Source organism: Lichenostomus cassidix, chromosome 3, assembly GCF_008360975.1.
Source record: "Lichenostomus cassidix isolate B80296 chromosome 3, HeHo_3.0, whole genome shotgun sequence".
In the NCBI taxonomy this organism is placed as follows: domain Eukaryota; kingdom Metazoa; phylum Chordata; class Aves; order Passeriformes; family Meliphagidae; genus Lichenostomus; species Lichenostomus cassidix.
Window position 1 is genome coordinate 55,070,219 of NC_139483.1, and position 25,292 is coordinate 55,095,510.

The 25,292-nt window shown below is 39.1% G+C and overlaps 1 protein-coding gene across 1 annotated transcript in view; it reads right to left on the minus strand.

Moving 5' to 3' along the window:
• The window catches only part of MTHFD1L (methylenetetrahydrofolate dehydrogenase (NADP+ dependent) 1 like), a 141,538-nt gene that overhangs the window by 111,889 nt on the left and 4,357 nt on the right, over nucleotides 1-25,292 (minus strand). Inside the window, exons 5-11 of the mRNA XM_085055848.1 lie at nucleotides 22,733-22,857; nucleotides 21,499-21,599; nucleotides 20,453-20,577; nucleotides 13,987-14,098; nucleotides 9,483-9,562; nucleotides 8,688-8,785; nucleotides 4,652-4,825 (exon numbers count right to left, since the gene is read on the minus strand). Of these exons, the coding sequence (XP_084911974.1) occupies nucleotides 4,652-4,825; nucleotides 8,688-8,785; nucleotides 9,483-9,562; nucleotides 13,987-14,098; nucleotides 20,453-20,577; nucleotides 21,499-21,599; nucleotides 22,733-22,857 (815 nt within the window). The remainder of the gene's footprint in view (nucleotides 1-4,651; nucleotides 4,826-8,687; nucleotides 8,786-9,482; nucleotides 9,563-13,986; nucleotides 14,099-20,452; nucleotides 20,578-21,498; nucleotides 21,600-22,732; nucleotides 22,858-25,292) is intronic.

Sequence of the window (25,292 nt, forward strand, 5' to 3'; positions counted from 1 at the left end):
GATTAAACTGGCAGGAAGCCTCAAGAGCTAAACAGTTATTTTTTAGTTTCAGCAGCTACCAAAATCTCAGCTTTAAACATTAGTTAAAAGAAAAAGGAAAAAAAAAAAGTGCCTGAAATGAAAATTCTATTCCAATAATTTCCCTTCAAAAGCTTATTTCAAATATCTTTCCTTTTGTACCTGCTCAACTTTGATTGGGTTTTATAAACGAAATAATCCAGTTAAGCTGTTTTGTGGACATTGAGCTGTTTTTGCTGGCTACACTACTCAGCCCACACTCTTGTAGCTCAGGTCACTCACTCACATGGGTATAAAATTACAACTGCCAATGGCTAAGTTTAGCTCAATTGTGTAATGCTGTGTTTTAAACTTATGCAAATTAATGGAAAACCTCCTTTAAAATGTAATAAATTTTAACGAACTTCAAGAGACTTTTACAGCCATTTGCATTATTCTTCAAATTTCTTTAGCATGTTTTCAATCAAAACACAGAAACCCCACAATCATTTTCTGCCTTAAAACTTACTTTGCCACCTACCAAGCAGTCATCAGCTCCTTGGCAAAGCAAGATTTCCATAACATTGGAAAGCCTTCTCTCTTTATGTATATCAAAACAAAGATAAGAATATGCAGACTTTTTGTTTGTTTGTTATACATCACATTAGCTTACAGCAGAGCTGTTTCTGTGGGAAAGCTACATGAGGTCTCCCAAAGAGAAAATAAACAAACAGGGAGACGATACGCTGCACCAGCTGTAACCTCCTCACAGCTACGCCAGCCGCTGGGACTCCAGCAAGAGCTTTACTGGATATGTGACAATTCTCTTCAAAGTTCCTACCTTCAGCTCACAGGTATCAGCAAACACAAAAATTTTAATGAGTTCATAATTCCTGTGATCTGCATGGAAACCTGAAAAGCCAGGCTATGGAGGCCATGAGCAATTGATTTCCCATCTACATACATCTCCCATCCTAGATTTAAACTCTCAGAAATGTATTTCTGAGCCCAGAATTGTTGCAACTGCTGTCACCTCATCGAGATGAGGTTATGACAATGTTCCAGTGGTATCCTTTGGATGGGATTGGAGCTTCCAAATACAAAAGCACAGAGATCACTGTGAAGCTAAAATGACTGAACAAAGACAGGAACTGACTGAGGAATACTCCACTACAAACTCTTATAATCTACTGCAGACTCATACAAGACAATGACAACCAGGAGCTGTGCAATGACATGACCAATACATGACAACTATCTAAACTATGACTTTACTTTGGATTGTCACACAATTCAGGGCATCAACACAAGGGTATTTTCTCCTCTTATTCTTCCCTGCATCTTTCCTCTAATTTTTGTTTTCCTTTTCTCTTAGCTTTTAAGCACCTTGCAGCCCAAGAGACACAGTCAAAAGAAATACAATCAATTTTTGTTTTCTTCCATTTTCACCTTATTGAAAAGGTAGTTCATCACAGAACAATCTATTAATGTTAGGAGAAAAGTACTGATTTTAATTTTCCCAGCATTAAAAATCCAACACACTTCTTGCTAAAAGCAGCATTATATTTCATAATTTTTCCACATTTTATTCTTCCTCATCTTGCACTTTTGAAGGGAACAAGTTTCCAGAATTTTCTGCTAAAAGCCACAGCACTAGAGCATTTAGAAACAAGATGTTGAAACATACACACACACACACACAGAGACATAGATTCTTACAAACTTTAGCTGTAATTCCATATTGTGTTTGTGAATATGCCATCTACATGCTTGAATGCATGATTAAGTGACCCTGGACAGTAAACTTAGCTCCTAGGTCATGCACAAGCTGCATTCATTTGCATGCTCTCAGCTGGCAATGAGTGGAGGCAGTTTGATTTAACAGATCCTGTAACATATTGTTTAGCACACTAAAAGCCTGTTTACAGGCAGTTGATGCCCAAGAACCAATTACTCCATGATAACTTGTGGCTCTGCCCTCACAGTGCCTTAACACGAGCCCTAGACCAAGCCAAACATAGACAAAGAAAATAAAAAAAGCAAGAATGGGAAAAAAAAAAAAGGTCTCCATACAGAAGAAAATGGAAGAGAAAATGGAAGTTATAAAGAAATAGTCTTCATCCTATTTTTGGGTGTCATGATCTGTTAATCAAATTGCCATATTTCAGCATACAAAGTTTATATTGGATGAAACACTTAGGCATATTTGTTTGCATTTAGAAAGAACAAATAAGACTTTGCAATTAGCAACTTTTTAGGGAGTCATAAATTAAACTATCCGTAGAGATAAAAAGGTACATTTTAGTTGCATTTTGCTGATCAGAACAAAAAGTTTGGTCTTTAGCATATCAGGAATAAACTAGACATGCATTTGTAGGAAATATTTATAAATTCCTAGACGTGAAACATTTCAACCTGAATGTGCATTTAGAGGCAGAAATGTTGCTGGCTGCATCATGGATGGAGGTTGGAGATTTGCAGTTTCTTGAATATGCACACACACACACACTTTACACTCCTTTTACCCATGAGAAATTCCCCTAATACATCATAAGTATTTCCACCAGATCCTTAAGTATAAGCATATATCTTAAATGTTTCCTCTGAAGCACTGAAAATTTATTCTGAAGACCTATACTGCATCATTCTAAAAGAATTTGTAAATATCCTTGGTTATTGTAAACAAACACAATAATCCAAATGGCAGGTTCTGGTTGACCTTGTCTGGGAAGGGAGAGAATGAAGGCAAATGAGGATACTATTTCACTCCCCAATTTCCACACTTCAGTGATACTCAATTTTCATTGTACTGAACATTTCCCCATCAGAGTTCCCCGCTTTTCTTGAAATCATTGTCATCTGCTACAGCCATTTCAGCAGATGAGAGCAGCTGAGAGCATATAAACACACATTATATGTATATTTTATGTGTACAATATTTCAAAGGCAAGCTTTGAACTCTCTCAGAAGAGAATGTTCCCACTACTGTAATGACCTTGCCCAGGCACTTCTCCTGCAGCAGATGTGGCTTTGCACTTACCCCACAAGATGCAATGACTTCAGAGATGTTACAAATAGCAACACATTGCATCATCAGGTTGGGTAGCTACCAAACCCAGCTCTTTGTTTCTGAAACACCATTCTGTATTTGTATGTTTCATGTAAGCCTAAAAGAGGATACAATTTTCTACTTTTTGCCAGCTTTTCACCTTGCTGATCAAAACCTGTGCATTTCTTCCACACTTCTTCCACACTGCTTTCTGTGACAATTGCTTGAGATACCCTCTTTGAAGGAGAATGGGAGACAAAGCAGTGTAAAGAAACGTCAGCTCTGGTGCATGCAATCTGACAAAACAAAAACCCACCCAAATGGGGCTTTGCAACTTGCTATCATTTCACCTCCAGACATTTTCAAATAACCCCTTCCTCTCTGAGAGGTGTGTTGCTAGAGCAGCCTGGACCAGCCTGCAGCATGATGACCAGCTGATGCTGTTGACAACATGAGCATGAAAATACATGGCAGCAACTTTCTTCAAACTCAGTCAAATGCCAAACCCGTTTCTGTTTCTCTAATGCCAAAAAAATTCCCCAAACCAAAACAAAACTCTGTCAAAGGAAACCAAGTTTAATCAGCTATTATTTCCTTCTCTTAATTTCTCCAGCATCCTCCAGGACCATCTTTATATGCTACAGTTCTATCACATAGCTTTGAAGAAAGCCTCATAACTTGCCTGCCTCAGCTTTGTAACATCAAGTCTCTCAGTCTACAATGGCTCCATCTCAGACAGTGCCAGAAATCCAGGTTGCTCCCACAGGAAGGCAGTAAAGAAAACAGTTTGAGAAACACTCAACCAAGGTGAGGAATCAGTAGATCAAGGCAGTTAATGACAGCCTTCTCCTTCTGGATCAGCCTAAAACTATTTTAAACCTGAATGGTTTTACTTCAAAGGAAGCAACCAATTGATTAACTCAGAACATAAAGAATACACTGCAATTTATGTATTACAGGAAACCTTTACATGTTTGTTCACAAGTAGAAGTTTCCACTTAGTAAACCAGATGAATGAAAAAATTGTGTCACTGAATGCACAAAAAAACCTGAAGGTCTTCAGAAGAGAAGTGCATAATTCCTGCTGAACATAGCATTTGCAATAATCGTGGGAAAAGCAAGCAGGATAAGCCTGCCTGGAGACATGTCTACATTTCAGAGAAAAAACATGGCTTTTTAAACTTTGTAATCTGTTCTTCAATAAAAAAAGTATTTATTGTTAATATCAACAGATTAGCATGTAGCTTCTGTTAATGTTTGTTTATAAACAGCCACAATACAAGCAGCCTTAAATATCTAAGTTAAACATTTAAAATTCTGATAAAACAGTAAGAAAAACTCCACACACCAACAGCTAACACTTCACAGAACATAGAACAAATCACCTTTTATAAAATATACTTTACTTCAGTAATAACGCTTTAGAAGAAAAGCTGTGTTACTTCAGGAAAGTTCAAAACCTGCTCACTTTCAGAAGAGAGCAATCTACAGATGAAAACATTCAAGATTCCTATTTGTGCAGCATATAAAAAAGATGTAAGTCGCATGTTTATATTAATAAGAGTGGAAAAAGCGGACATTAATGACATTACAGTGCATTCTTACCCAGCAACTAGAACATATTTTCCATCTGGTTGATCCTTTAACCTTTCCAGCAGGGACAAACGTACTTTGGCTTTGGTTTGGCCATAGATCTCAATTTCATCTGTAAGCAATCCTATCTCCTTGGCAAGTACATCAACAGCTTTTGGACTCTGTGCTCGGGAAATCTCAATATCACTAGAAAAGAAAACAAATAGGAGCCAGGAGATTTCTCTCAGCTTAGGTGGTCGACAACAGAGCACAAAACAACAGCAAATAATCCAACAATGGAGTTATTGTAATGAGTTTTTCAATTTTTCTCACATTTTATTAACCAAACCTAAATAGTAACTAACACCTAATATAACATTGAAAATCACGTGCAGTATTTGTTAATTGTTACAATTTCACAGACAACTCTTGTTTAATCAGATTCCAACTATTACGTAATGCTTTCATATCAAGCTAGAGACGTGTCTGCTGGATGCTCAAGCATGTCCCACTGGAATGGATGTTTCTGGTTTTGTTTTTCTTTTTGTTCTCCTCCCTCACAGCATATTTCAGCACATACAATTTACTAAAAAGCGTGTGCATTCCTTGGCCAGCAGTCCCACCAACACATTCGCTGAACCCGAAGCTTGTGCATGCAGCACCTTTCATCTGAGAGCAGTGCCAACCTCACTACACCCCCACGAGGGCACCAAAGGGAAGAAGGCATTTGAAGACCAACTCATGCACTCCTAAAACACAGCTAAACTAAGAGTGGCCACAGAGCATGAGTCTAAAGCACAGGGCTCAGCCAAGATATCCAGTGAGCTTACAAACTACCTCCAGCAAGGGCTGTGAGCAGCAGCTGAGGCAAGCACACAGATGACCTGAGGGGATGTGGCTGTAGTGGGGACACTGTTGTGTCTGCAATTCCTGACCTGGACAACCTGAGGTCTTTGGATTTAATTCTCCTTCATGGATTTTTCATTTGTGATCTTGGCCTAGTTGCCCATTACATCCACATTAGTGTTTAGCAGCTGTAAGCTCCTGTGGCAGGGAAGCCCAGGGCCTGGCACACAGGATGTGAAGAGTTGTCTCCTTTGGCTTTGGAGTGCTCACATTACCACAAAAACAACTTAAAAAGTTACTTGCAGCCTAACCAGGCTAAATTCCTTCCTGTAGTTTCAGTTGATCACAGTATTTTTAAGATAGAATCTGGCAGCGGCGTGAAAGCTCCTGTCCTGAATTTTTAAACAGTCGACCAGACCTTAAATATCCACTGGCAAACATAAAACTATTGCAAGAGCTCAACTATTTCTGTGGAGTTTGGCTGTTCTGCATCCACCAGCAAATGATCAGTCAGTGCCAACTTAATTGCTTGCGATTCTTTGAGGAAACCCAAAACTGTATCCATTATTCATCTATAGTTCTCAAGCATGCCCCTCTTCACCCTGCAGCAGCTTAGTGAAACCCAGAAACCATCCATCCAAACAATGACATAATCCAGCACTACAGGTCAAGGACTTACTCAATCACAACTCTACTAACACTACTAACACTGGAACACAGCACTACTAAACTGGAACCTGCTTTCTTTCAAAGACATACTAAGTGCATCCTCTTTCACAGAAGGATATACCTTTGGCTTTCTTATGTCTGACTTCAAACACAACTAGCCATAAAAAAGTAACAAGAACACAAGATGGAGTGGCTTACAAACATCACATGGCAGAGTATCTCAAGTTTTCACTCAGAAATTACTATATAACAACTCAAGTCCCATAAAATTCTTGCTAAGTTGATGGTAGTGTGGTCCCTTAAAGATTTAAGCAAGGAAAATTTTCAGTGTGACTATTCTCCTATTAAAATAATTGATGTATTTAGCAAGAGGAGAAGGATGTAGACTAATACGACAAAGTTAATTTGCCTTTTTTTCCTCCTATGAAATATATTTTCCTAAAACACAGGAAATTAATGATTTGGTTATATCTGTAATGTAGAAGTCTGTATTTGTAGCTGACTCTTTTAGTCTGAAAATATATTCTCTATATTGGAAATCCCAGAATTATTTAATATGTTATATTATCCAGTATTGCCGGAAATGTGCAACAGTGATTCTTCTGCATGAATGAAAACCATTAAGCAAGAAGTCCATCACTGACAATGCTAAGTGAAAATTTACAAAATGCAGAAAAATTTAAAAGATGGAGGATGGCTCTATACCTACTCACCTGTGTGCTGACAGGTTTGGTTGTTTTTTTTTTTACTGCATACTGTAAGAAAATTTTCCATTCCATTTCCAACATATTTGGAAATACTTCAACCTAGATCTCACAGAAATCAAAAAGCAGATGTTCTTAGTTTTAGTGCTTAAGGAACTTTGCCTCATTTTCAATGAAAACTCCATCTGTTTCCACACAATGTGGTGCATTACTGCAAGATTACATTTTATTACAGGATACTTTCCATCTGAAGGGTTTCTTTACATTTAAAAGAAAAAATACAAAGCTATAGAGTTAGCAGATAAATGCAAGTCCTATTCCTAATGATATAAATTGTACCATATATTACATAATTGTGTATACACATGCACAATTATTGATTAATTATGTAATTACTTGTGTATTAAACACACAATGTCATAGAGAGGGTTGGGAGTACTATTTTTGGAAATTTTTTTTACCATCACACTCATGACATTGTATACTTTTAATTGTACTATTTAAAAATAGTTTTTTCAGGCTTCAATTCTAGAAATGTTACATGCTAGCCCAGAAAAAGCTCAAGCATTTCTGCCTCCTTGTGCCCCTGGTTACAAGAGAAAACTCATTCTTTTGGCATCTCTGTTGTGTCCATTCCCATTAAACTGCTGTAGGAGACAGTAAAAAGTAGATCAAAATGCTTAGAAATGACAATATTTTGTCACAGCTTTTCAAATAAACAGCAGTAGGATTCAGAATTACAGAATCACAGCGTGGCTGAGGTTGGAAGGGACCTCTGGAAGTCATCCGGTCCAAGCTCCCTGCTCGTGCAGGGGAATGTAGAGCTAGTTAGTTGCCTAGGTGGCTTCTGAGTATCTCCTAGGATGGACATTCCACAACCACCCTGGACAATCTGTGCCAATGTTTGGTCACCCTCACAGTGAAACAGTGTTTCCTGATGTTCAGATGGAGCTTCCTGGGTTTCAGTTTGCTCTCACTGCCTATGGTTCTGTCACTGGGCTCCACTGAAAAGAGCCTGCCTTGGTCCTCTCTGTGTTACTGTACAATGTATTTAGACACATTGATAAGATCCTCCAGAACCTCCTATCCTCCAGGCTAAGCAGTTCCAGCTCTCTTTGACTTTCTTCTGGTGTGAGGTTCCTCCAGCATCTGCAGAAGCAGGTGCATGAATAAGCACAAAAAATGTCAATACTTTCCTCACTTCAAGCCACTGGTTCCTCTCTCCAGCACCCAACACAACCACCACACAGCAAAGCACTTAGCACAGTAAAGAGCTCAGGCTGCTCTAAATGTCAGAGATGTCAGCAGTCGTGCCAAGGCAGACCTGAAATCCCTGTGGCCCTTGGGAAGTGAATGACAGGAACTGATTGCAAAGATTCTGGCTCTGAGAATAAATATGCTTCCTGCTTTTCACACCCACACAGGAATTTAAAAGTCTAATGCAGAAGAAAGTACTTCTACTGAGGGAAGAAAATAAATACAAACTCAAATGCCATTGAAATCACAGCTTTAACTAAACACCTTCCTACATCAGCATTTAGCCATTAGGAACGTCTCATCTTTTGCATTTCTGTTGGTGCTGCACAAGGCTTCACCTCCGTTCTTCAGTTAAATCTTCCAGCTTTAGGTCTTCATTAAATAAAGCCTGGCTCCAATGCACATCATCAAAGTAAAAATTGATCTCAAACAGAAGCACATGGTCACGATGAAGCATACAAGAGAAGGGCACAACACACAGTCCACATAAGATTAAAAATTAATTAGACACAGAAAATTTTTTGGTTGTCACGCTTACTCTTTTTAAAAATATTTTAATTTAAAAAAAAAAGTGCTTTAAAAGCACTTACTACCTGGGCACTGGGGAGAGGGGCTGCAGTTTCAAGCAGTGGAAGTCCCACTTCCTGTGCTTCTGGGACTGGATCCATCGCTCCATGTTTTTTACCATGTTCTGGTTTTAAGCAAGAAAACAGCACACAACAGCTGCATCATAAATGCTGAACACTAATTTCAAACAATCTCTAGAGTATGTTGAAATAACTTCTACGGCAAAGGTTAAGAAAAAAACCCCAAACTTAAAAATTTTTCCATTTCATGGTTTTAGAACAAAATAAGAGCCTACTGTTTCACCACAATTCAGAAAGAAAGAACTCCATTAACACATAAGTGGCAGAAAAAAGTCTCTAATTAGGCAGTTGGACATTTTATTCTGGTAAGAGAGAGAATTACTATTCTTCTCTCACACCTTAAAAATAATGGAAGATATTGATTGTTCATTGACAGACTCGTGCTGCTTCCACATTAAATAACAAACTTTTGGACTCTCTATCTATCACGATGCAAAAATGCAGACAGATGCAATTAATCTTCACAGTTTTACCAGAGTGAGTGACATTAGCCTATTGACACAAGCGCTTCTGCCAAGCTTTATTGTACTAACCAGAATTATGAGATGTCTGATTTTTAATTTATCTTTCTCTAATTAAATCTAATAGGCATTACTCTATCTCATTAAGACCTGCTATTAAAATGGAAGTCAGGTAAGATGTTCAAAAGAGCAAAACAAAAGTTAAAATCTAAACTGTAGAAGAAATTTCCGCAACTTACAAAAAGAGCAACAAATATTTAACACTTGAAGGTACACTAACCTGCATTCTCATTGCTACTGCAAGAGAACCAACACTCTTTTCAGTGGCAGGGCTGTTTTGCTGACCATAGTTGTGTTTCTCTGAAAAATATAAGTATTGCACTTGTAAATCAAAGCTTTTGTGAGTGGGAGCATGTGTATTTGGAAGTTATGTCCAAATAAAAACTTTCTGAATGTTGACTTGAAATTTAACAATATTGCTGACAAAATTATAGGTGGCTTCTTTAATATTTCAAATGAAATCACCTGGAAGGATGAATATACTGTGAAAAACAGAGAGTAACTGTATGCTCTGAAATATATTATGATATAAATATATTACAAACCCACACAAAAAAAATTCACACAGCTGTATTTGAAAAGCTATATATATTCTTAAACAGAATACTCAGAACACCTAAATGAGCATGGTAAAGACTGCCTTCTCTTCAACACACACTACAGTGAGAGAGAACAATGAAATTATCACAAATACCATTTAGGCTTATCATAACTTGGAAACATTATATGCAAATTTTTTTGAGTAGTAACAGTTATCTTCATCAGCATGATATTAAAAGTAGGTATTTTGGAGAGTCTACACAATTCAGAGTGACTTCAACTTTAGAGACAGTTATGAGTGTTTCTAGTGGCAATATATCAAATTATAATCATACATTAGCTACCCTAACTAAACATATTATGTTGTCATTTTGCTATAATCCTTCCTCTGGCTTGTTCTTCTGTTGTTGCTCATTGACTTTTATCTAGACACAATTCCTCCAACATTCACATCCTAGTCTCTGTGGGCATATCAAGGCCCTAGCCACATTCTGAAGGGCGTAGACATAACTGTAATAAAAAATAACAACTGTACGCTGACAGCTTTAGCCTTTCCCCCACAGGGGAGCTGAAGTGCAAACCCTGACCTGGTCAAGCTCTTGCTCTGCTCACCCCTTCTCTACTGGTCACAAAGGCTTACGTTCCTTGCACAATTACCCTCCCAACAATGGTCCCAGCAGCAGCAGCAGCAGCAGCAGCAGCAGCAGCAGGGCACAGAACACTCAGAGTGGAGGCAGCGTGGCAGGCAGAGCCATGCAGCAGAGCCACCACCCCACTCAGCTACAGGCCACTCTCTCACACCATCATTGAGAGCAAGAGACCCCCTCTGCAGGCATCCTCAGCCTCGTACTGCATGTTTCCTGATCCCTCCTCAAACTTCCTTGCCAGCAGGTATCTGCACATCAGTGACAAAGCTAACCAAGCTGAAGGCAGCAGTCCTCATATTCAACTCTAATTAAGAAAGTGTCTGAAAAGTCCTTCTACTCGCATTAACACTTGCAATTAAAAGAAACAAACAAACAAACAACAAAATCTTCTGGAGATGCTCAGCTTTAGATTTAGACAGAGGAGTTTTACTGGAATAGTCTATAACAGTCATAAGCTGACTCTTGTTGCTTTGAGACCAGGCTGGGAGAGCTGCCAAACAGACAAATGAAGTAGGAAGAATGAAGTTTAAAACCCCCTTTCAGACAGCTGTGCTTTACAGAAACATTTTGACTTTTTATGTTATTTGGCTTAATATCACTTTTTTATCAGGGCAGAGCTAGCATGTGTGTAAATACATATTTGAATTAGACAATTCTCCTCAATAAACAATTTCTTTCAGACTGCCTATGCTACACAGTCACCCCACAAATGACTAACCAGGCTTTTACGGGGGTGAAGGTGAAACCAGAGGTGAAAGTCATGCACGCACGGAGTTAGCAAGACAATCACAGGATTGCAACAGCTCTCTTAGGATAAATTTTCCAGATGGAAGCTGGAATAACACTCTCTGCTTTGGACTATGGTCAGATCAGCTGAACAGCAGACATTGTGCTCCCTCCTCTGACTCATATCCTATTGTGCAGATGAGTGAGAGCTGCTGTCAGGTGCTACCTGTCTGCTCAGGCAGCTTAGAATAGAGAAGAGGTGCGGAAATGGTTGAATTTCCCACTAACATACTTAAACCATATGGGCTTCAGCTTTCAAGTGACCCCAAAGGAGTTGGACATCAAATCCCAAATAATTCTGGCAACCTTAAAGTTTTGTTAAGAAAGTTATTTTCATTTCTTTACATCTACATATAAAGTATATGACAAAGACACTACCAGCACTCACCTGATTCAAGGATTGTCAGTGCAACAGAAACAGATGTTGCACTGCTAGAAAATTGCAGAATATTTAAAATTGTCATAATTTAAAAATCTTTGATAGGATTAAAAAAAATACTTGAAAAAGAATACTGTCCCTTTGGAGTGAGCACTTTTCTCTCTACTGTCCTGATTTACATCATTACATTTCCCCAACTCAGCTATGTCCTTGCAAATTTTGAGTGCTTTTAAAACATGCAAGTGTGTTAGACAACATATACACCCACAGAAGTTGGAAACCTAGCCACCATCTAGCAAGAACAAAAGTTACTTCATGACCATTATTGCTTTCAGGCTTCATTTAGCTCCTGTGACCCCACAGATGTTAAGTCGGACACTTCTAAAGCAAGAAAAAATCCAGAACAATTTCCAAGCACCTCAGCCAGATTCCATGAAAGTCAAGAGTCAGCTACAAGATTCAGTTGTTTCTCCAAGGTCACAATAACTCCACAATGGGCTTCTCACAAACATCTTGCAACTAAACTAAATGCATTCTTCCTGTCAGACACCTGTGTTTCATGTACCTCCCTAGTAAGCCTTGAGACCAACATTTTTTACAGCTGGTAAAATGTATTTATGCTGTAATTTCAGAGTTTCTCTAAGGTTCTGACAACCTCAAAAGCATAACCTTAAAGACAGACATTTGGTAGATAAGTTCTATTTAAATTATCTTGATAAAAATCTCACGCTGTCTTTCCAGAAAAAATGCAGTACTCAACAGAGTGCACCGCTACAACTTGAAAAATGCAAAGAAATGTACATGCTTATGCCAAATCTTACATTTCCTGCCTTACGAATCAATGTTACTGTGATACAAAATGCAGTTTTTCTAACAGCACTCTTTCAGAGAAGGGAAACACTAATATTATCAATAGTTCTTTAGAACAACTAAGGCATGAAGATATTTAAGTCTTTACATGTAGCACGCAGTTGGGCACCTGCTGAAGAGCCCTGTGTGCCAAGCCTCGCCCCACAGATCCTTAACAATTATATCCAAAAAAACCTATGGGAAATAAATGGGTATTAGAGATGCAAGGAATCTCCCAGTCACTAGGCTAGGAAAAAGAAAAGAAGTATTATTTTTGGACAACTTGTGCAGCATCAGGAAGGGATAAGGCTTGGTGCCCACCCTTGAGATGTTCATTAGGATCAGAGCATTGCTTTGGGAGGTGAAAGATGAATGTTGAAATGCCTTCAGACAATTGAGTGGATAATAACCCAGATTTCCCACACCTGCAGTGTCTGTTCAAGTCAAGAGGATATCATGAAAGACAAGGAAAGAAATCTATTGCTAAGGCCATGCTTTGCATGGGCACATGAGCTGCTTTACTATGAGCCTGATCTTGCATTAGCTCTGCCTAATTTGTCTTTAGGGAATATCCCTAGTTTCAAAACCATGCAATTAGGTTTTCTCAGCTTTATGCCCATTTCCACAGTTTTATATCAATAGATGTCAATCTAACACACTTGTGATAACATTACCAAAAAAACCCCATTAACCAGTCACGCTATCCATTCACTTCCTCATTTTCCTGTTCATTCACAGCATAATCTCATTTGGACGCTGAACAGTCAAATTCATATATGCACTAAAAATCTAGAAAATATCTAGAGATCTTCACAAAATTTAAAAAAATTATAAAGGAAATGTAAAATTACATGCTATAATTATTATTATACTTTATTCTAGCAGCAGAATAACTTCTGGGAAGATTTATTAATTTTAATCCCAATAAAATTCTGTAACATTTTTTAACTAAGGAATTAATGAACACATACACCCCCCATAATAAGTCAGCGGAAGAGGAAGGAGGTGAATCCAAACTCTTTGTTTGTAGGAATAATTACTGCAAGAGACATTCTGCCTCCTCTTAGCTACACATGATTTTTTTACTCCCTCCTACACCACTCTGCAGACACTTTCACAGCACTTTGCAGTTAATATTTCTTCCCTTCTTCTCTTTTTCCCATATTCCAGGTGAGTCCACAGAAGTCACAGTATAAGTCACTGTACCAAACAGCACCACATGAAAGTTCCTCTGATGACCCAAAAAATCTTCCCTCTGAAATCTCTGAATCCATTACATCATCACTTATTTAATAATCCTGGCATGAAGAATCTATTCCAACCTTTCTTTTCTCACCTAGCATCTTTTTCCTATTTATACATCAGAGAAAGGTGCATGCATGCCCTGTACACACACCTTTAAAGGCCCCCCAGCAGAGATACAGCTTTTAACCACACTGCATTGTCATCAAGATGTCACACACATCTCAAAAGCTCTCAAAGTACATCATTTGCAGGAACTGTTGCCTTTTAACACCTCTCACCTGACAGCAGGTCATGAGCACAGTTGATAATGGTGGCTCCAGGCTTTATCCAGCTCACAGGAACAGCATGGGGTTTCACACTGCCGAACACCACCACATCTGCGTGACGAAGCTAGGGACAGCCCAAAACACCCCCAGGAACAAAACAAGCATTTAATACATACTCTTGGAAATACATACTTGAATATGCATCTTAAAAATATTCAGCCTAATAGAGCAACAGTCTTTTGAGCAAAGCTTTTACAGAAAACAAGAAAAAAAAGAGTCAAACTGATGGCTTGATTCTTACCTGCCACAAAAATTAAGAACATTTAAAATAAAGTTAGGCAGACAAATTGTGAGATCAGGTGAGTGAGGTCAAAGTCAGTATCAATATTTAATGGGGATCATATCCTTCCAAATAAAAAGTTCTACCATTGTCCTAAAGTCCAAGATAACTTGGAGCCATTTAAGAAGGGTGGAAAGACAGTAAATATGCAATTATAAAGAGTACAGATTATTTGGCAGTAGAAAACCAGGCCAGCTGACAGGAATGCAAGATAAACCCTTCTGCGAAGATCAATGCCTTTGAAGAATACCAATTAATGCACTTTTCCTTCTCAGTTCATGTTTGCTAATCACTGCCTCTGATTTAGCTCAACCTGGCAGATGTTGAAGCTCAAATGGTTACTACAAAAATTCTTGTAATCAAAGACGTAAGTGCCTTTCTTTGCCCACTTCCTCTGAAACAGAGCCCTGTACCAGTTATTAGAATCACCATAAGGGACAGCACCAGAAGCAGATGTGTAAAGATACACTAAAAAAGCTAAGCAGGCACAGCACTGAATATAAAAAACATTTCAGAGATACAGCAATTTTGCTAATATTTTGAATAAATGTAAATGAATTCCAAGTGTCACAAACTCAGTGAGCCACTCTATGAATTGATTTGTGACTGACAAGCGTTCCAGCTTCTTTTTTGGCCAGAAGTGCTCTGATGCAACCCTGCCCAACACTCTTGCCAAGAAAGGACAGCTACAAATCCTGTCAGGATAGCAGGTTTTTGGCAGCTGAGCATCCAGGAGGGGAAAAGAACATAACTTCTGTGGAAAAGCCAGAAAACTAAAAAAACTCCATCTTCCCCTCAGAGGACAACACAAGGATGGCCTAACCCTCCTTGGAGATCCACATGTGCAAACAAAGCCAAAAGTGTGGGAGAAGATTTACTTGCTTGACAAATGACTAATGCAATGAGCTGATTCAGGCCTCAGTCACATGTCCAGCAACACTCCTGTGATTGCCTGAGCACAGTCATTCAGCCTCATTCAAATTGCTCACACTCCTGAGCCTGCTGCAAATATCAGCTTACATGCCACTCCCAGAAGGACACATCAGTCATAATGCTTGACCACTGTCAGGTCAAATGACACTGAGAAATCTGCAAGGAAATCCGGATGAAAAAGATGCTGTAATGACTTATGGACCAAGAATACCATGCTGAAGACACACTTTGCCCTGCAGAAGAAGGAGATCTCTGCTGCAACAGTCAACATCAACATAGGGAAAAACAGTGATTTTTCCCAGTTGCATGAGCAGAGCCCCTTTTTTGCAAGGGAAAAATAATTCATATTCTAGCAGTTATAAATCATATACTGTAAGTCAGGATGCCTTCCCATGCAAACTCTGGGACAAGGACTAAGAGCTTTGCACGCTGCTTAGCACCGTGAATTGATGAACAAGTTGAGAGCTGTATGCAACAAGTAATAATCCTGATGAATGTTCAGCCAATATACTTATGACAGAATTGATTCAAGGTACCTATAATGTCAGAAAACGACTGATGGGACCAAATATTCATCTCTATGACTACCGACTCTAATTTTGAAAAATGCTCTTAACAGCTGGACACAATAATTTTTGTAGCCAACATTAACACTGGTTCAGATAGCTAACATCGCCCATACCCATAAATTTTACCAGAAAACCAGCTGAACCTTTCATCTCATTGCCCTGCCCCACCTCCTCCATGAAAAAAGTTGCATTGCATGGCAGCAAAGAGTTGTCCCATGGGCTGAAGACTGATTTCTCAGAGCCTTCCCTAGTGTGATTTCATTTTCCTTATTTCACAAAGAAAACAATATTTTATGTGCAACTATTGAAAAAGTTCCTGCAGAGTCAATAAAATATATACCACAAACACTTCAGAGACATTTTTCCTTCTGTGAGTATTTTTAAAAAGTATATCCAGAAACTGGGAGAGCAAGTCCACTGAAAGCACAATACTTGTGTATGGAATTTGAGGTGTCCTTGGAAGAGATTTATGTGATCTCCAGCAGGGAATTTTAGTTCCACTGGCAAGAAGTTGTGCCCATGCCTCCTTTGCTTTTAGTTTTTTCTCTCTTGCCATAATCTACCCTTTCGACTGCCTGTTGAATCACTAAAGCAAGAAGCAAGCCTTGGGATGCACATCCAGGGTTATCTCCAGAAACCAATCACAGACATTCGAGATGGAAAAGTCCCACGAAATCATCACATTCAGCCTCCCTAGCAAATGCTCCACAGTCCCTGCACGGAGGACACAGAGGACACATCTGACAGGAAGCAGATGCTACAGGCAGCCACAGCCAGAAGGTCAAGGAGATACCCATGAGGGAGAACATGTGGCTGCCTGCCCCATGCTCCCTGGACAGCAAGGCTCCATTCCATCAGGCTGGCTAGAGGAAGGAATGACAAGCATCAGGCCAAACCCTCCTTAATGTACTATGCAACAGGCTGGAGACAAAGTAAGCCAATAGCCCAGTACTATCCTGCCTTCAGACCGGTAAATATTTTTTCAGTTGGGAAGAGCTGTGCCAATAAATAATCTGAAACCTTACCTCATAACAAAATATGATCCTCTCCACCAAGATTTAAGTTGAAGCAGAGTAAGAAGCACCACCCATTCCCAAGACAGAACACCAAATGCTAAAACAACAATACAGACTTTCCAGCCAAGTATTAAATGATAATGGCACAAAGTAGCTGTATGTTACAGATAACTGAAACTCCATTTTGCTGTGAAGTCTGCATAAAATTTTCATTTTCCCATAGTCAAAATGAACAGCAAAAAAAGCCATTTTAAAATACATGGTCAAACAAAATAAAAATTAAAATTAGTAATTGGAATGTAAAATTCTCATACTTCTTAATCTTGCTTTTGCAAACAACTTTTCTAATTATACTTAGATAGACCAATTTTCCATTCTTTGACAATAAAATTGTAGGATAGCAGTTCTCTTAGAACAAGCATGATGTGTTTCACAAAGGGACATTAAAGATAATGTGCTGAAATAATGACTGACTGAATTTAGATGACTGAAACAAAGTTCTGTTTTCTTACAGGTATTAAATATTACCTGTGTTTTGGGAAGAAAATAATAATTTTTTTTCAATACAAATCTACTTTATAACCTCCTTCCAAACTAGAAAGCATAATTCTGAAATAATACAGGATTTAAAAAGTCAGCTGCCATTCTTCACATGTAATATTGAATTGACTTTTGTGGAGTCCCATTTTAAAGTTACATGGGTGATGCTCCTAAAAGTATGTCACTAGGTCATTCTTCAGGCACAATGCAGTGAATATGCTTTGAAGAGCTATCTACACAAAGCTTAACAGAATGATAACATCTTAAGTATTTTCACCCAGATGCTTATGTCTTTATCTCTCACTTTGTAATTTCTTTTACATTGAACATATCAATGCAAAAAGAATAACGTTTCTTCATGGCAACTTTGCACAGATGTCCCAGAACCTTCAAAAATGCTTTCTTTCATTTGTGAATTATTTGAAAATTCAGGAAGCTCAAGAGTTCTGAAGGACATGGCTCAGCTGTGCTGTGACGATTATTTTTAAGAACTGAAGTCAAGCAAATCCAACATGGAACAAAAAGAAATATTAATAATCTGCTCACCTTAACAAAACATGAATTGGGGAGGGAAAAGAACATTGAAACTGTGTTCTTTATTCATTCAGATCAAAGCAATGAAACAAAAATGTACCATAATTTATATTATTCCCTTTTCCTCCATAGGACAGAGCATACTTGCTTTAAAGGAGCAAACTAAGTCAGATGGTAGTTGGCATTATGCTGTTTGTTAGGAGAGCTATGCCTATATTATATTTTTCCTAAGGTGCACAAAAATATATTTGCCTCTTGATCATTTTCAAAATATTTTTGCAAAAGTGCATGAGTAAAAGAAGAAATAACAAGTCCATAGCAATACAAAACTTCATCCAAAAAACCCTACAACCTTAGTGTTGTGTAACTCATTTAAATTAAAAGAATTTCTAGAGGAAACACTTGTTTTTATACTGTCCTTTTTAAAAAGAACAAATCAGCAGAGCTAGTCTATGGTAATGTAGCAAAGAAAGGCATTAAATCATTAACGTCAGGGTTAGTGCTTCAATACAAATAGGCCTGGCCAATGGATTAAGACAAATAACATACCCCTACTCTTAAGACAAAATTTTCCTTTCCTGTTTTATATTGCAAATCAAATCATCCCAATGAAAAGTCCATATTCTTCCTAAGTTTATCCCTCACATAGTAAGTGAAGTTATTATGTCAGCACAGGTTATGCTTCCAAACAAGAGCACACAAACTGCTACTTTGTGTAGAGGTGTCACATGCAGAGAAAGGAAAAGTTAGTGTACTGTGTAGGAAAAACAAAATATCAATTGATTTTTCCAAATCTTTGAAAAACCTCAACATCAACTAACACATTTTCTTACTAGAAATTAAAATTTAAAAAAAAAATCAAGAGAAGAAACCTTGTGAACATTTAATCTGTTTTTACTCGATCAGTGTTTTAAACAAACAAAAGAATATAAATTCTATAATCATGTTATCTAACATTGTACTCCAATACAGGTACAACCAAATACAGGTTGCCACAAGACAGCAGAACCGTGTTGCTTGGTAGGAAACTTGTGCTCAGTTTCTGACTCTCCAGCATCTTGGACTACGAAACAGGATAGTTTTCCCTGCATGCATTGGATTTTATCAAGGAGCTCGAGTTAACTCTCAGAGTTACATCCAGACTGGTGACACACTGCTCCAGGCTCACAGGTGAGGAAGAGGAAGGTAGGTTTCCCCATGGCTCTGCTGGTTAGTCCCATAAGCGAAGTACAAACTCTTTTAGTGCCAAAAGTTAAAATGAACCTGGGAAGACTGAAGTGCATAAAGCCTCAAACTTAGGCCTCCAATTCTGTTTCCCATCAGTGACCTGCAGCAAGAGGTAAGCTACGGGGAATGCCAAAAAGCAAAGCACGATTATGGGAAAGCATCTGGATGGCAGGAAACAGAATTCTCTCCAGCTATTGACAGCACTGCACAAGCAGCTCTGGGCCCAATCCAGATTTTTTGCTGTGAACCAGTGGAAACACCTCTGGCCACCCTGTCACCCACTCCATCCAGCCCAGAGCAGTCCTCTAGCACAACCCCAAGCGATGAGAAATAACTGAGGAATGAGACATGGCAAGGATCAAGTTCACAGCACTCCATCTCCCAGAGAGCCATATGTTTCCTAAGTGCTGTCAGTCACTTAAAAGCCCAGAGCTGAGACAAGCCTGACAAAAACATCCGCAGCTGTGAAAACACGGGTTTGCCAGAGAACTTTCTATCACAGCTGCTCGGATTCATTTCCTCCTCCTGCACAGCCTGCACAGCCCGGAGGTTTGACACAATCGTTTTGCCTTGGCTGCCACCCTGTGGCTCGGGCTGCCCAGCACAGGAGCTGTCCCCGGAGTAGGGTGCTCCTACAGACAGAGCCTGGACCCCGCTGCACATGCCCCAAGGACGATGCAACCCCACTGTAGTATTCTGTGAAATTTGTCACTAAGGAACAAGCTGTTAAGTTTGCCAGGAAGTCATACCAACTTCTAAGTTGTGTCTAAAAGCTCTGCAAAAACCAGCCAGGGAGACCATGCAAATCCTTCAGTTTAAGGCTCCTGAATTTTCTTTGAATCCTTTTACAGTTCTCTTCAAAGATTGGGAGCTTCTTTGTCCCAAGAGAGGCAGAACTTGCAAACCTTTAGGACACAAATCCAGTGAAAGTAATTTCATGCAGATGACAGTATCACAGGATGAAAAAAAAGAGGGCTTTTTTCTTGCACAGAGAGAAAGCAAAAGGGAGAGCTAAAACATTTGTCTGTTCAATTCCTTCTCTCACAGCTCCTGGTGTAAAATAAAGAAGTTAGAGCAGCTGCTGTTCCAGGTAATATTCTGTCAGAGGTCAGTGTTTGCACCATTTCTGAGCAAGCAGCAAGGAGAAAAGACCCTAACCTACACCGGCTGGCAGACACCCCAGTGCCACCTGTGACTGCAATGATGAGTGTCCCTCTTGGGAACAGCAGGGAAGGGCAGGATTGTCAGGCAGACAGCTGACAGGGATGCCTGGATGGTGGGGACACACAATGAGCCTGGGCAGACAGAAGATCACTCACCTGGCTCTGCAGCTGTGGGGCTTCCCAGTGGCAGCTGAGCACAGCAGCTCCCTCCCGCTGCAGCTGGCTCTGCAGGGCAGCGCCCAGCGCCCCACGTGCTCCCACCAGCAGCACTGTCTTCCCACCTGGGCAACACAAGGGAAGTCCTTCAGCCACCCACAGTCCCAGGGCACAAGCACCAGGCTCCGGTGGCCACAGAGCTGCAGCAGATCCATGGAGCTCCCCCCAGGCCACCCACTGCTGGAGCATTCTAGAAGGGTCAGCAAAGTGGCTCAGGACAGGACAGCACCATGTGCCTGCACAGCCCAGCAGCTGCTCTTCTGGAGCCTGTGCAGTGACACCAACCCAAGCTTTTAAGCAGTTTCCTGGTGACTCTCTAAACTCTAGTAAGCAAATACTGCTCTTGTGGCTTTCTGGCATTTTGCACAAATTCTTTCATTCACATTTGTTACTAAATACATTTAACCTCCTGTTTACAGTTCTGTTATGAAAATCCTCATTTCAACAATTATGAATCACTGTAAGAGAGGCAACTTCTAAAACACTGCCTTAAACTAACAGTGTCTTTGCTTCACACAGTAAACCTGACTGTTTAAATCTGCCATTTCAGTGTCAGCATTGACACAAAACAATCCAAACCAAAATATTTGCTCAGCAGCAATTTACAGGCAAACCTGGGTTTCTCCAACTGCTCACACTAATCATAACTCAAATTAAATCCTCAAGTTATGTGTATATTTTTTGTTTGGAAGACTCACATGTCTTGTGTGTCTTCAGTGAAATTAAATCTGCTAATGGCAGCTAATCCCTGCCTAATATCCCAAATCTGTAGGACTGAGACCCATTTTTGCAAATACTGCATTCAGACGTCACTGAGGTTCCTCACTAGCAGGAGACAAATGTGTCAGGTGGGAAAACAACACACAAAAAAAAGAGCCAGAAAAACAACACAACAAGTCAGATTATATTTGACTCCCAGTCAGAACTAAAACTGAGAAAAAGAGTTAGGCTAAAATTAATGTAATGATTGTGATAGAGGGACTCACCTAGATCTTCAAGAAGCTCCATCACTGCACACACTGCAGGAGGAACTAGACAGTCATTGACATCACCATGTACCAAGTGTCCTAGGTTTACACTGGATAATCTGCAGTGGAAAAATATGGCAATTTAACAAAACAAAAAAAAAAAAAAAAAGAGTTTGTCTGACATAAATCCCCAGTAATGCTTGTAACATGGCTAACAGCTAATCCCAAGAACAAACACCTCTCACAAAAGCAATTCCTTTGATAGTCATGTACTGCAGCTAATTTGTATCATCCCACACCCCAGTTAGACAAACACTGAGCCCTCAAGAGAGGCTAGGAAAAGGGATCTGTGAGTTAGAATGAGTAACACAATCCCACAATACACAGGCAGCTCTTTACTTGTCACAATGGGCTACCCACAGCACATTGGGCCAAAACACTGCAGTGGCTGCAGTGACACCAGACCAGGACAGACCAGAGCTGCCAGAGCCAAGCCAAGACAGAGGCAATACATCCTGCCGGGCTCAGGCTGGCTTGGCTGGGCAACTCAGGTGGTTCCACTCTCTCTCACAGAGAAGGATGCTCCAAATTTTCCATTCTGTGGCAATCTCCTGTACTCCACATAATAGAAAGGTGACTAGTTTGAAGGATTTTTAAATTTTTCCTGACATGAAGAAAAAAAGGGAGAGAGTGGGATTAAAAAAATGGTAATAGCCTGCAGCTAAGAGCAGGAAGGCTGCAAGAGCAGCCAAATGGTAACTCACACACCTAAATTATACCAGTGGTCTCTTCAGAGAGCAGAACAACTCAACACTGATTGGAAATTTGTGATAATGGGTCCAAACTATTATAGCCTACTCTCTCACCACGAGAGAGTGCTGTAAGGAAGTTAAAACCTTCTCTGCAATTTTTCCATCGATCTTTTTTGTGAAAATTCAGTACTTTGTGACTACCATTTGTATTAGAGAGGTACTGAAATACTTTAAGTACCACCAGTAAATCAAGACTGTTTTTTATTTCTTTGAAAAGACCATGGCCTGCATATATATTATATAAAGAATAAAAAGATAATGACCAAAACTACTTGAGCAAAAGTCTTCTGATTGATTCAGAGGCATCTTTTATCACTGCTCAATAGCACAGCTAGACACAGTGACTGAGGAATCCATTAATGAAAAGCACAGGGGAAAATTGATTTTACAGAGCCATCAGCCTTGTGTCTTCTAATATTATTTCTCAGTGCTTCACTTACCCATCCACATCCTTCTCTGGTTTCACAGCGTTTAATACTTTAGTGCTATATAAGCTTTCTGGGAGGTCAAGAGCAAGGCCCTGCACGTTAGGATCCTCATTAAGTCTCAAGATTTCACTGACAATCTAGGAAGTTAATAAAAAGCATTAAAGATCAGAACAACAGATACAAGGAGAATCTGATTAGAATGGGGTAAAACCTGTATTTTTTTTCAATTGATTTATGGCCACCCTGCTTCCCTTGCTTATTACTGAAAATTCTAAACAAAAAAGCAATAACCTGCTCTGCTTGGTTTATATTTCCATGGCTTACCAAATTAAGCCACCCTCACTCTATTCTAAACATCTTGCAAAGTAAACATGTATTATGTGACATTATGCTGCCAAAAGCAGTTTGTGTTTCACCATTCCAAACATCAGCAAAAGCTTGTCACTGTAATGGCTCAGGAAGATGCTTTTAGAAACATGATGCCTTACTTAATATACAGCTCAAAATAGAACCAGATCACTTCCCAACATAAAACATAGACAAAAAGTTGTAACACTTGAAAAAACAATTATACAAGAGAAAACTCATTTTATTAAGCCAGCATCTATGATTACCAACTTTCCTTCTCAAAAGTCCCTGATCCCAAGAGCTGACATCTTGTGAAGAACTGTTACGTTGAAAAGGCACCGCAGAAAAGTTTATGAATTTAAAATACTGAACCAGAAGCAAGTTAAAGTGTTTTATAGTAGGTCATATTTGACATCTGATACTGTACTACCCACCCTTGATTACTTCCTCTCTAAAGTGCAATGCTGATCCATGCTATTCTGCTGTGACCAGAAAAAATAAAATGGAACAAAACATGTTGAAGTTTTCTTAGGTGAGAAATGTCACGCAAACATGACTTCCCATCATATAAATAAAATCAGTGTGCATCACAAAGCTTTATAATTGAATTGGATTAATAACCAACAGAAAAGGACTATATGTAGTTTCTTTCCTTTCCCTTAACTAATACCATGTCTTCTTAAAATGTTTTTCTTCTAAACTACTCAGTGTAATTGTGAACTCTATTACCCAAACTCTTGATATGCAATCAACATTAAGATTGGGCAATTAGGCAGGAGTTAGATTAGCTGCAACTCAGAACCAAGAGAACATGCTACTTTCATGCTAAACAAAGATTATACAAGCATGTCACTGGTACAGAAATGACTCTTTAGTTTCCTGACTCTTGAGGCAAAAAGAAGCTTATCTATTAAGACCCTCTGCCATTTGACAGCAACAGGGCTGGTATACATTGCAATAGAAAGGATGAGTGCACATACCAGAATATAGACATGAAAACATCCACATTTTGCGTAAAAAAATCTTGATATGCTACAAAATCTTGGGGGTCTACAGAGCAATTAAAACTGTATTTATGCTTCCTGAGAAAATAACTCAAGTTTTCCATTTTAATTGCATCTTATTTTAATTCAGCTTTCCATCATCACAGCATTTAAATTACTTATAACTCATGCAGGGTAAAGTAGTGTAGTATTTATCTGACTTCACTGTACACAGGAAGTTATGGCAAAACCCAAATGTGCATGGCATTGAAATCCCTCCCACCTTCCCACACCAGGGAACACAAATGAAATGTGGATTTAGCAGATAAAAAAAAGGTCACAGTGAGTGAGCAAGAGAGTAAACAAACCACGACAAATTTTATTGGAAGTAACTTTCTTCAAGTAACAAAAATACCCCAATTTTCTCTTTAAATACACAGCTCAACCACTTTCTAAGATACTACTTCAAAGTAACAGCAACTACTGCTGCATAGTCACTGTATTTTACCTATTTCCTGTTGTGCTATTTAACAGATTAAACACATTTATCAACAACAAAGTGCATTTGTTTTCCATTTCAAAAGCCCACTCTTCTTAAATTGGTAGCTAACCATCCATAATCTACAAGATTATGTAGATTCTACTTTACAGTAAATTCCTTCTAATGTATCTGGAAGCAGTTCTTGAGATAACACTGCAAGGCAGTAACATTTGAAGAACAAAGTGTACCAAAAAACAAAACAGTACACAGAACTCACAAGCTTGCAGGATTATTAAATTTGCCAAGCACAAGGAGGCCAGCTGGAAACAGTGTCATTTTTTACTATACATTGCTTTGCTGGTTTTACTTTCACATGGTTTTCTATGTTTGAAACACAATTGAAATTAAGTGCTGTGCCTCCACAAGGTGAAGAATTCAGGCCTCTAGTGATTTGGGGTGGATGTTTATTTTTTTAATATATAATTGAAACATTAGAAGAGCAATAGACAGACTCAACATCCCCCTCTCCTTCCTCCCCTTCCTCCCCAATAAAATAATATAATCTTTAATTTCCCTGAATAATTTGAGCAAGAACCAGGTATAGTCACAGGGGTAATTTCAGGAGAGAGGATACCTGTTGCTGGTATGAGGTTAAACACCAAACTCAAAACCAAAACATTATTGATTCTGTCCTAGCTTGCCAGGGAACAGCAGACATGCCCATTAATTCTCTTTTTTCTCACTCTTGCCAGTAAGGGAA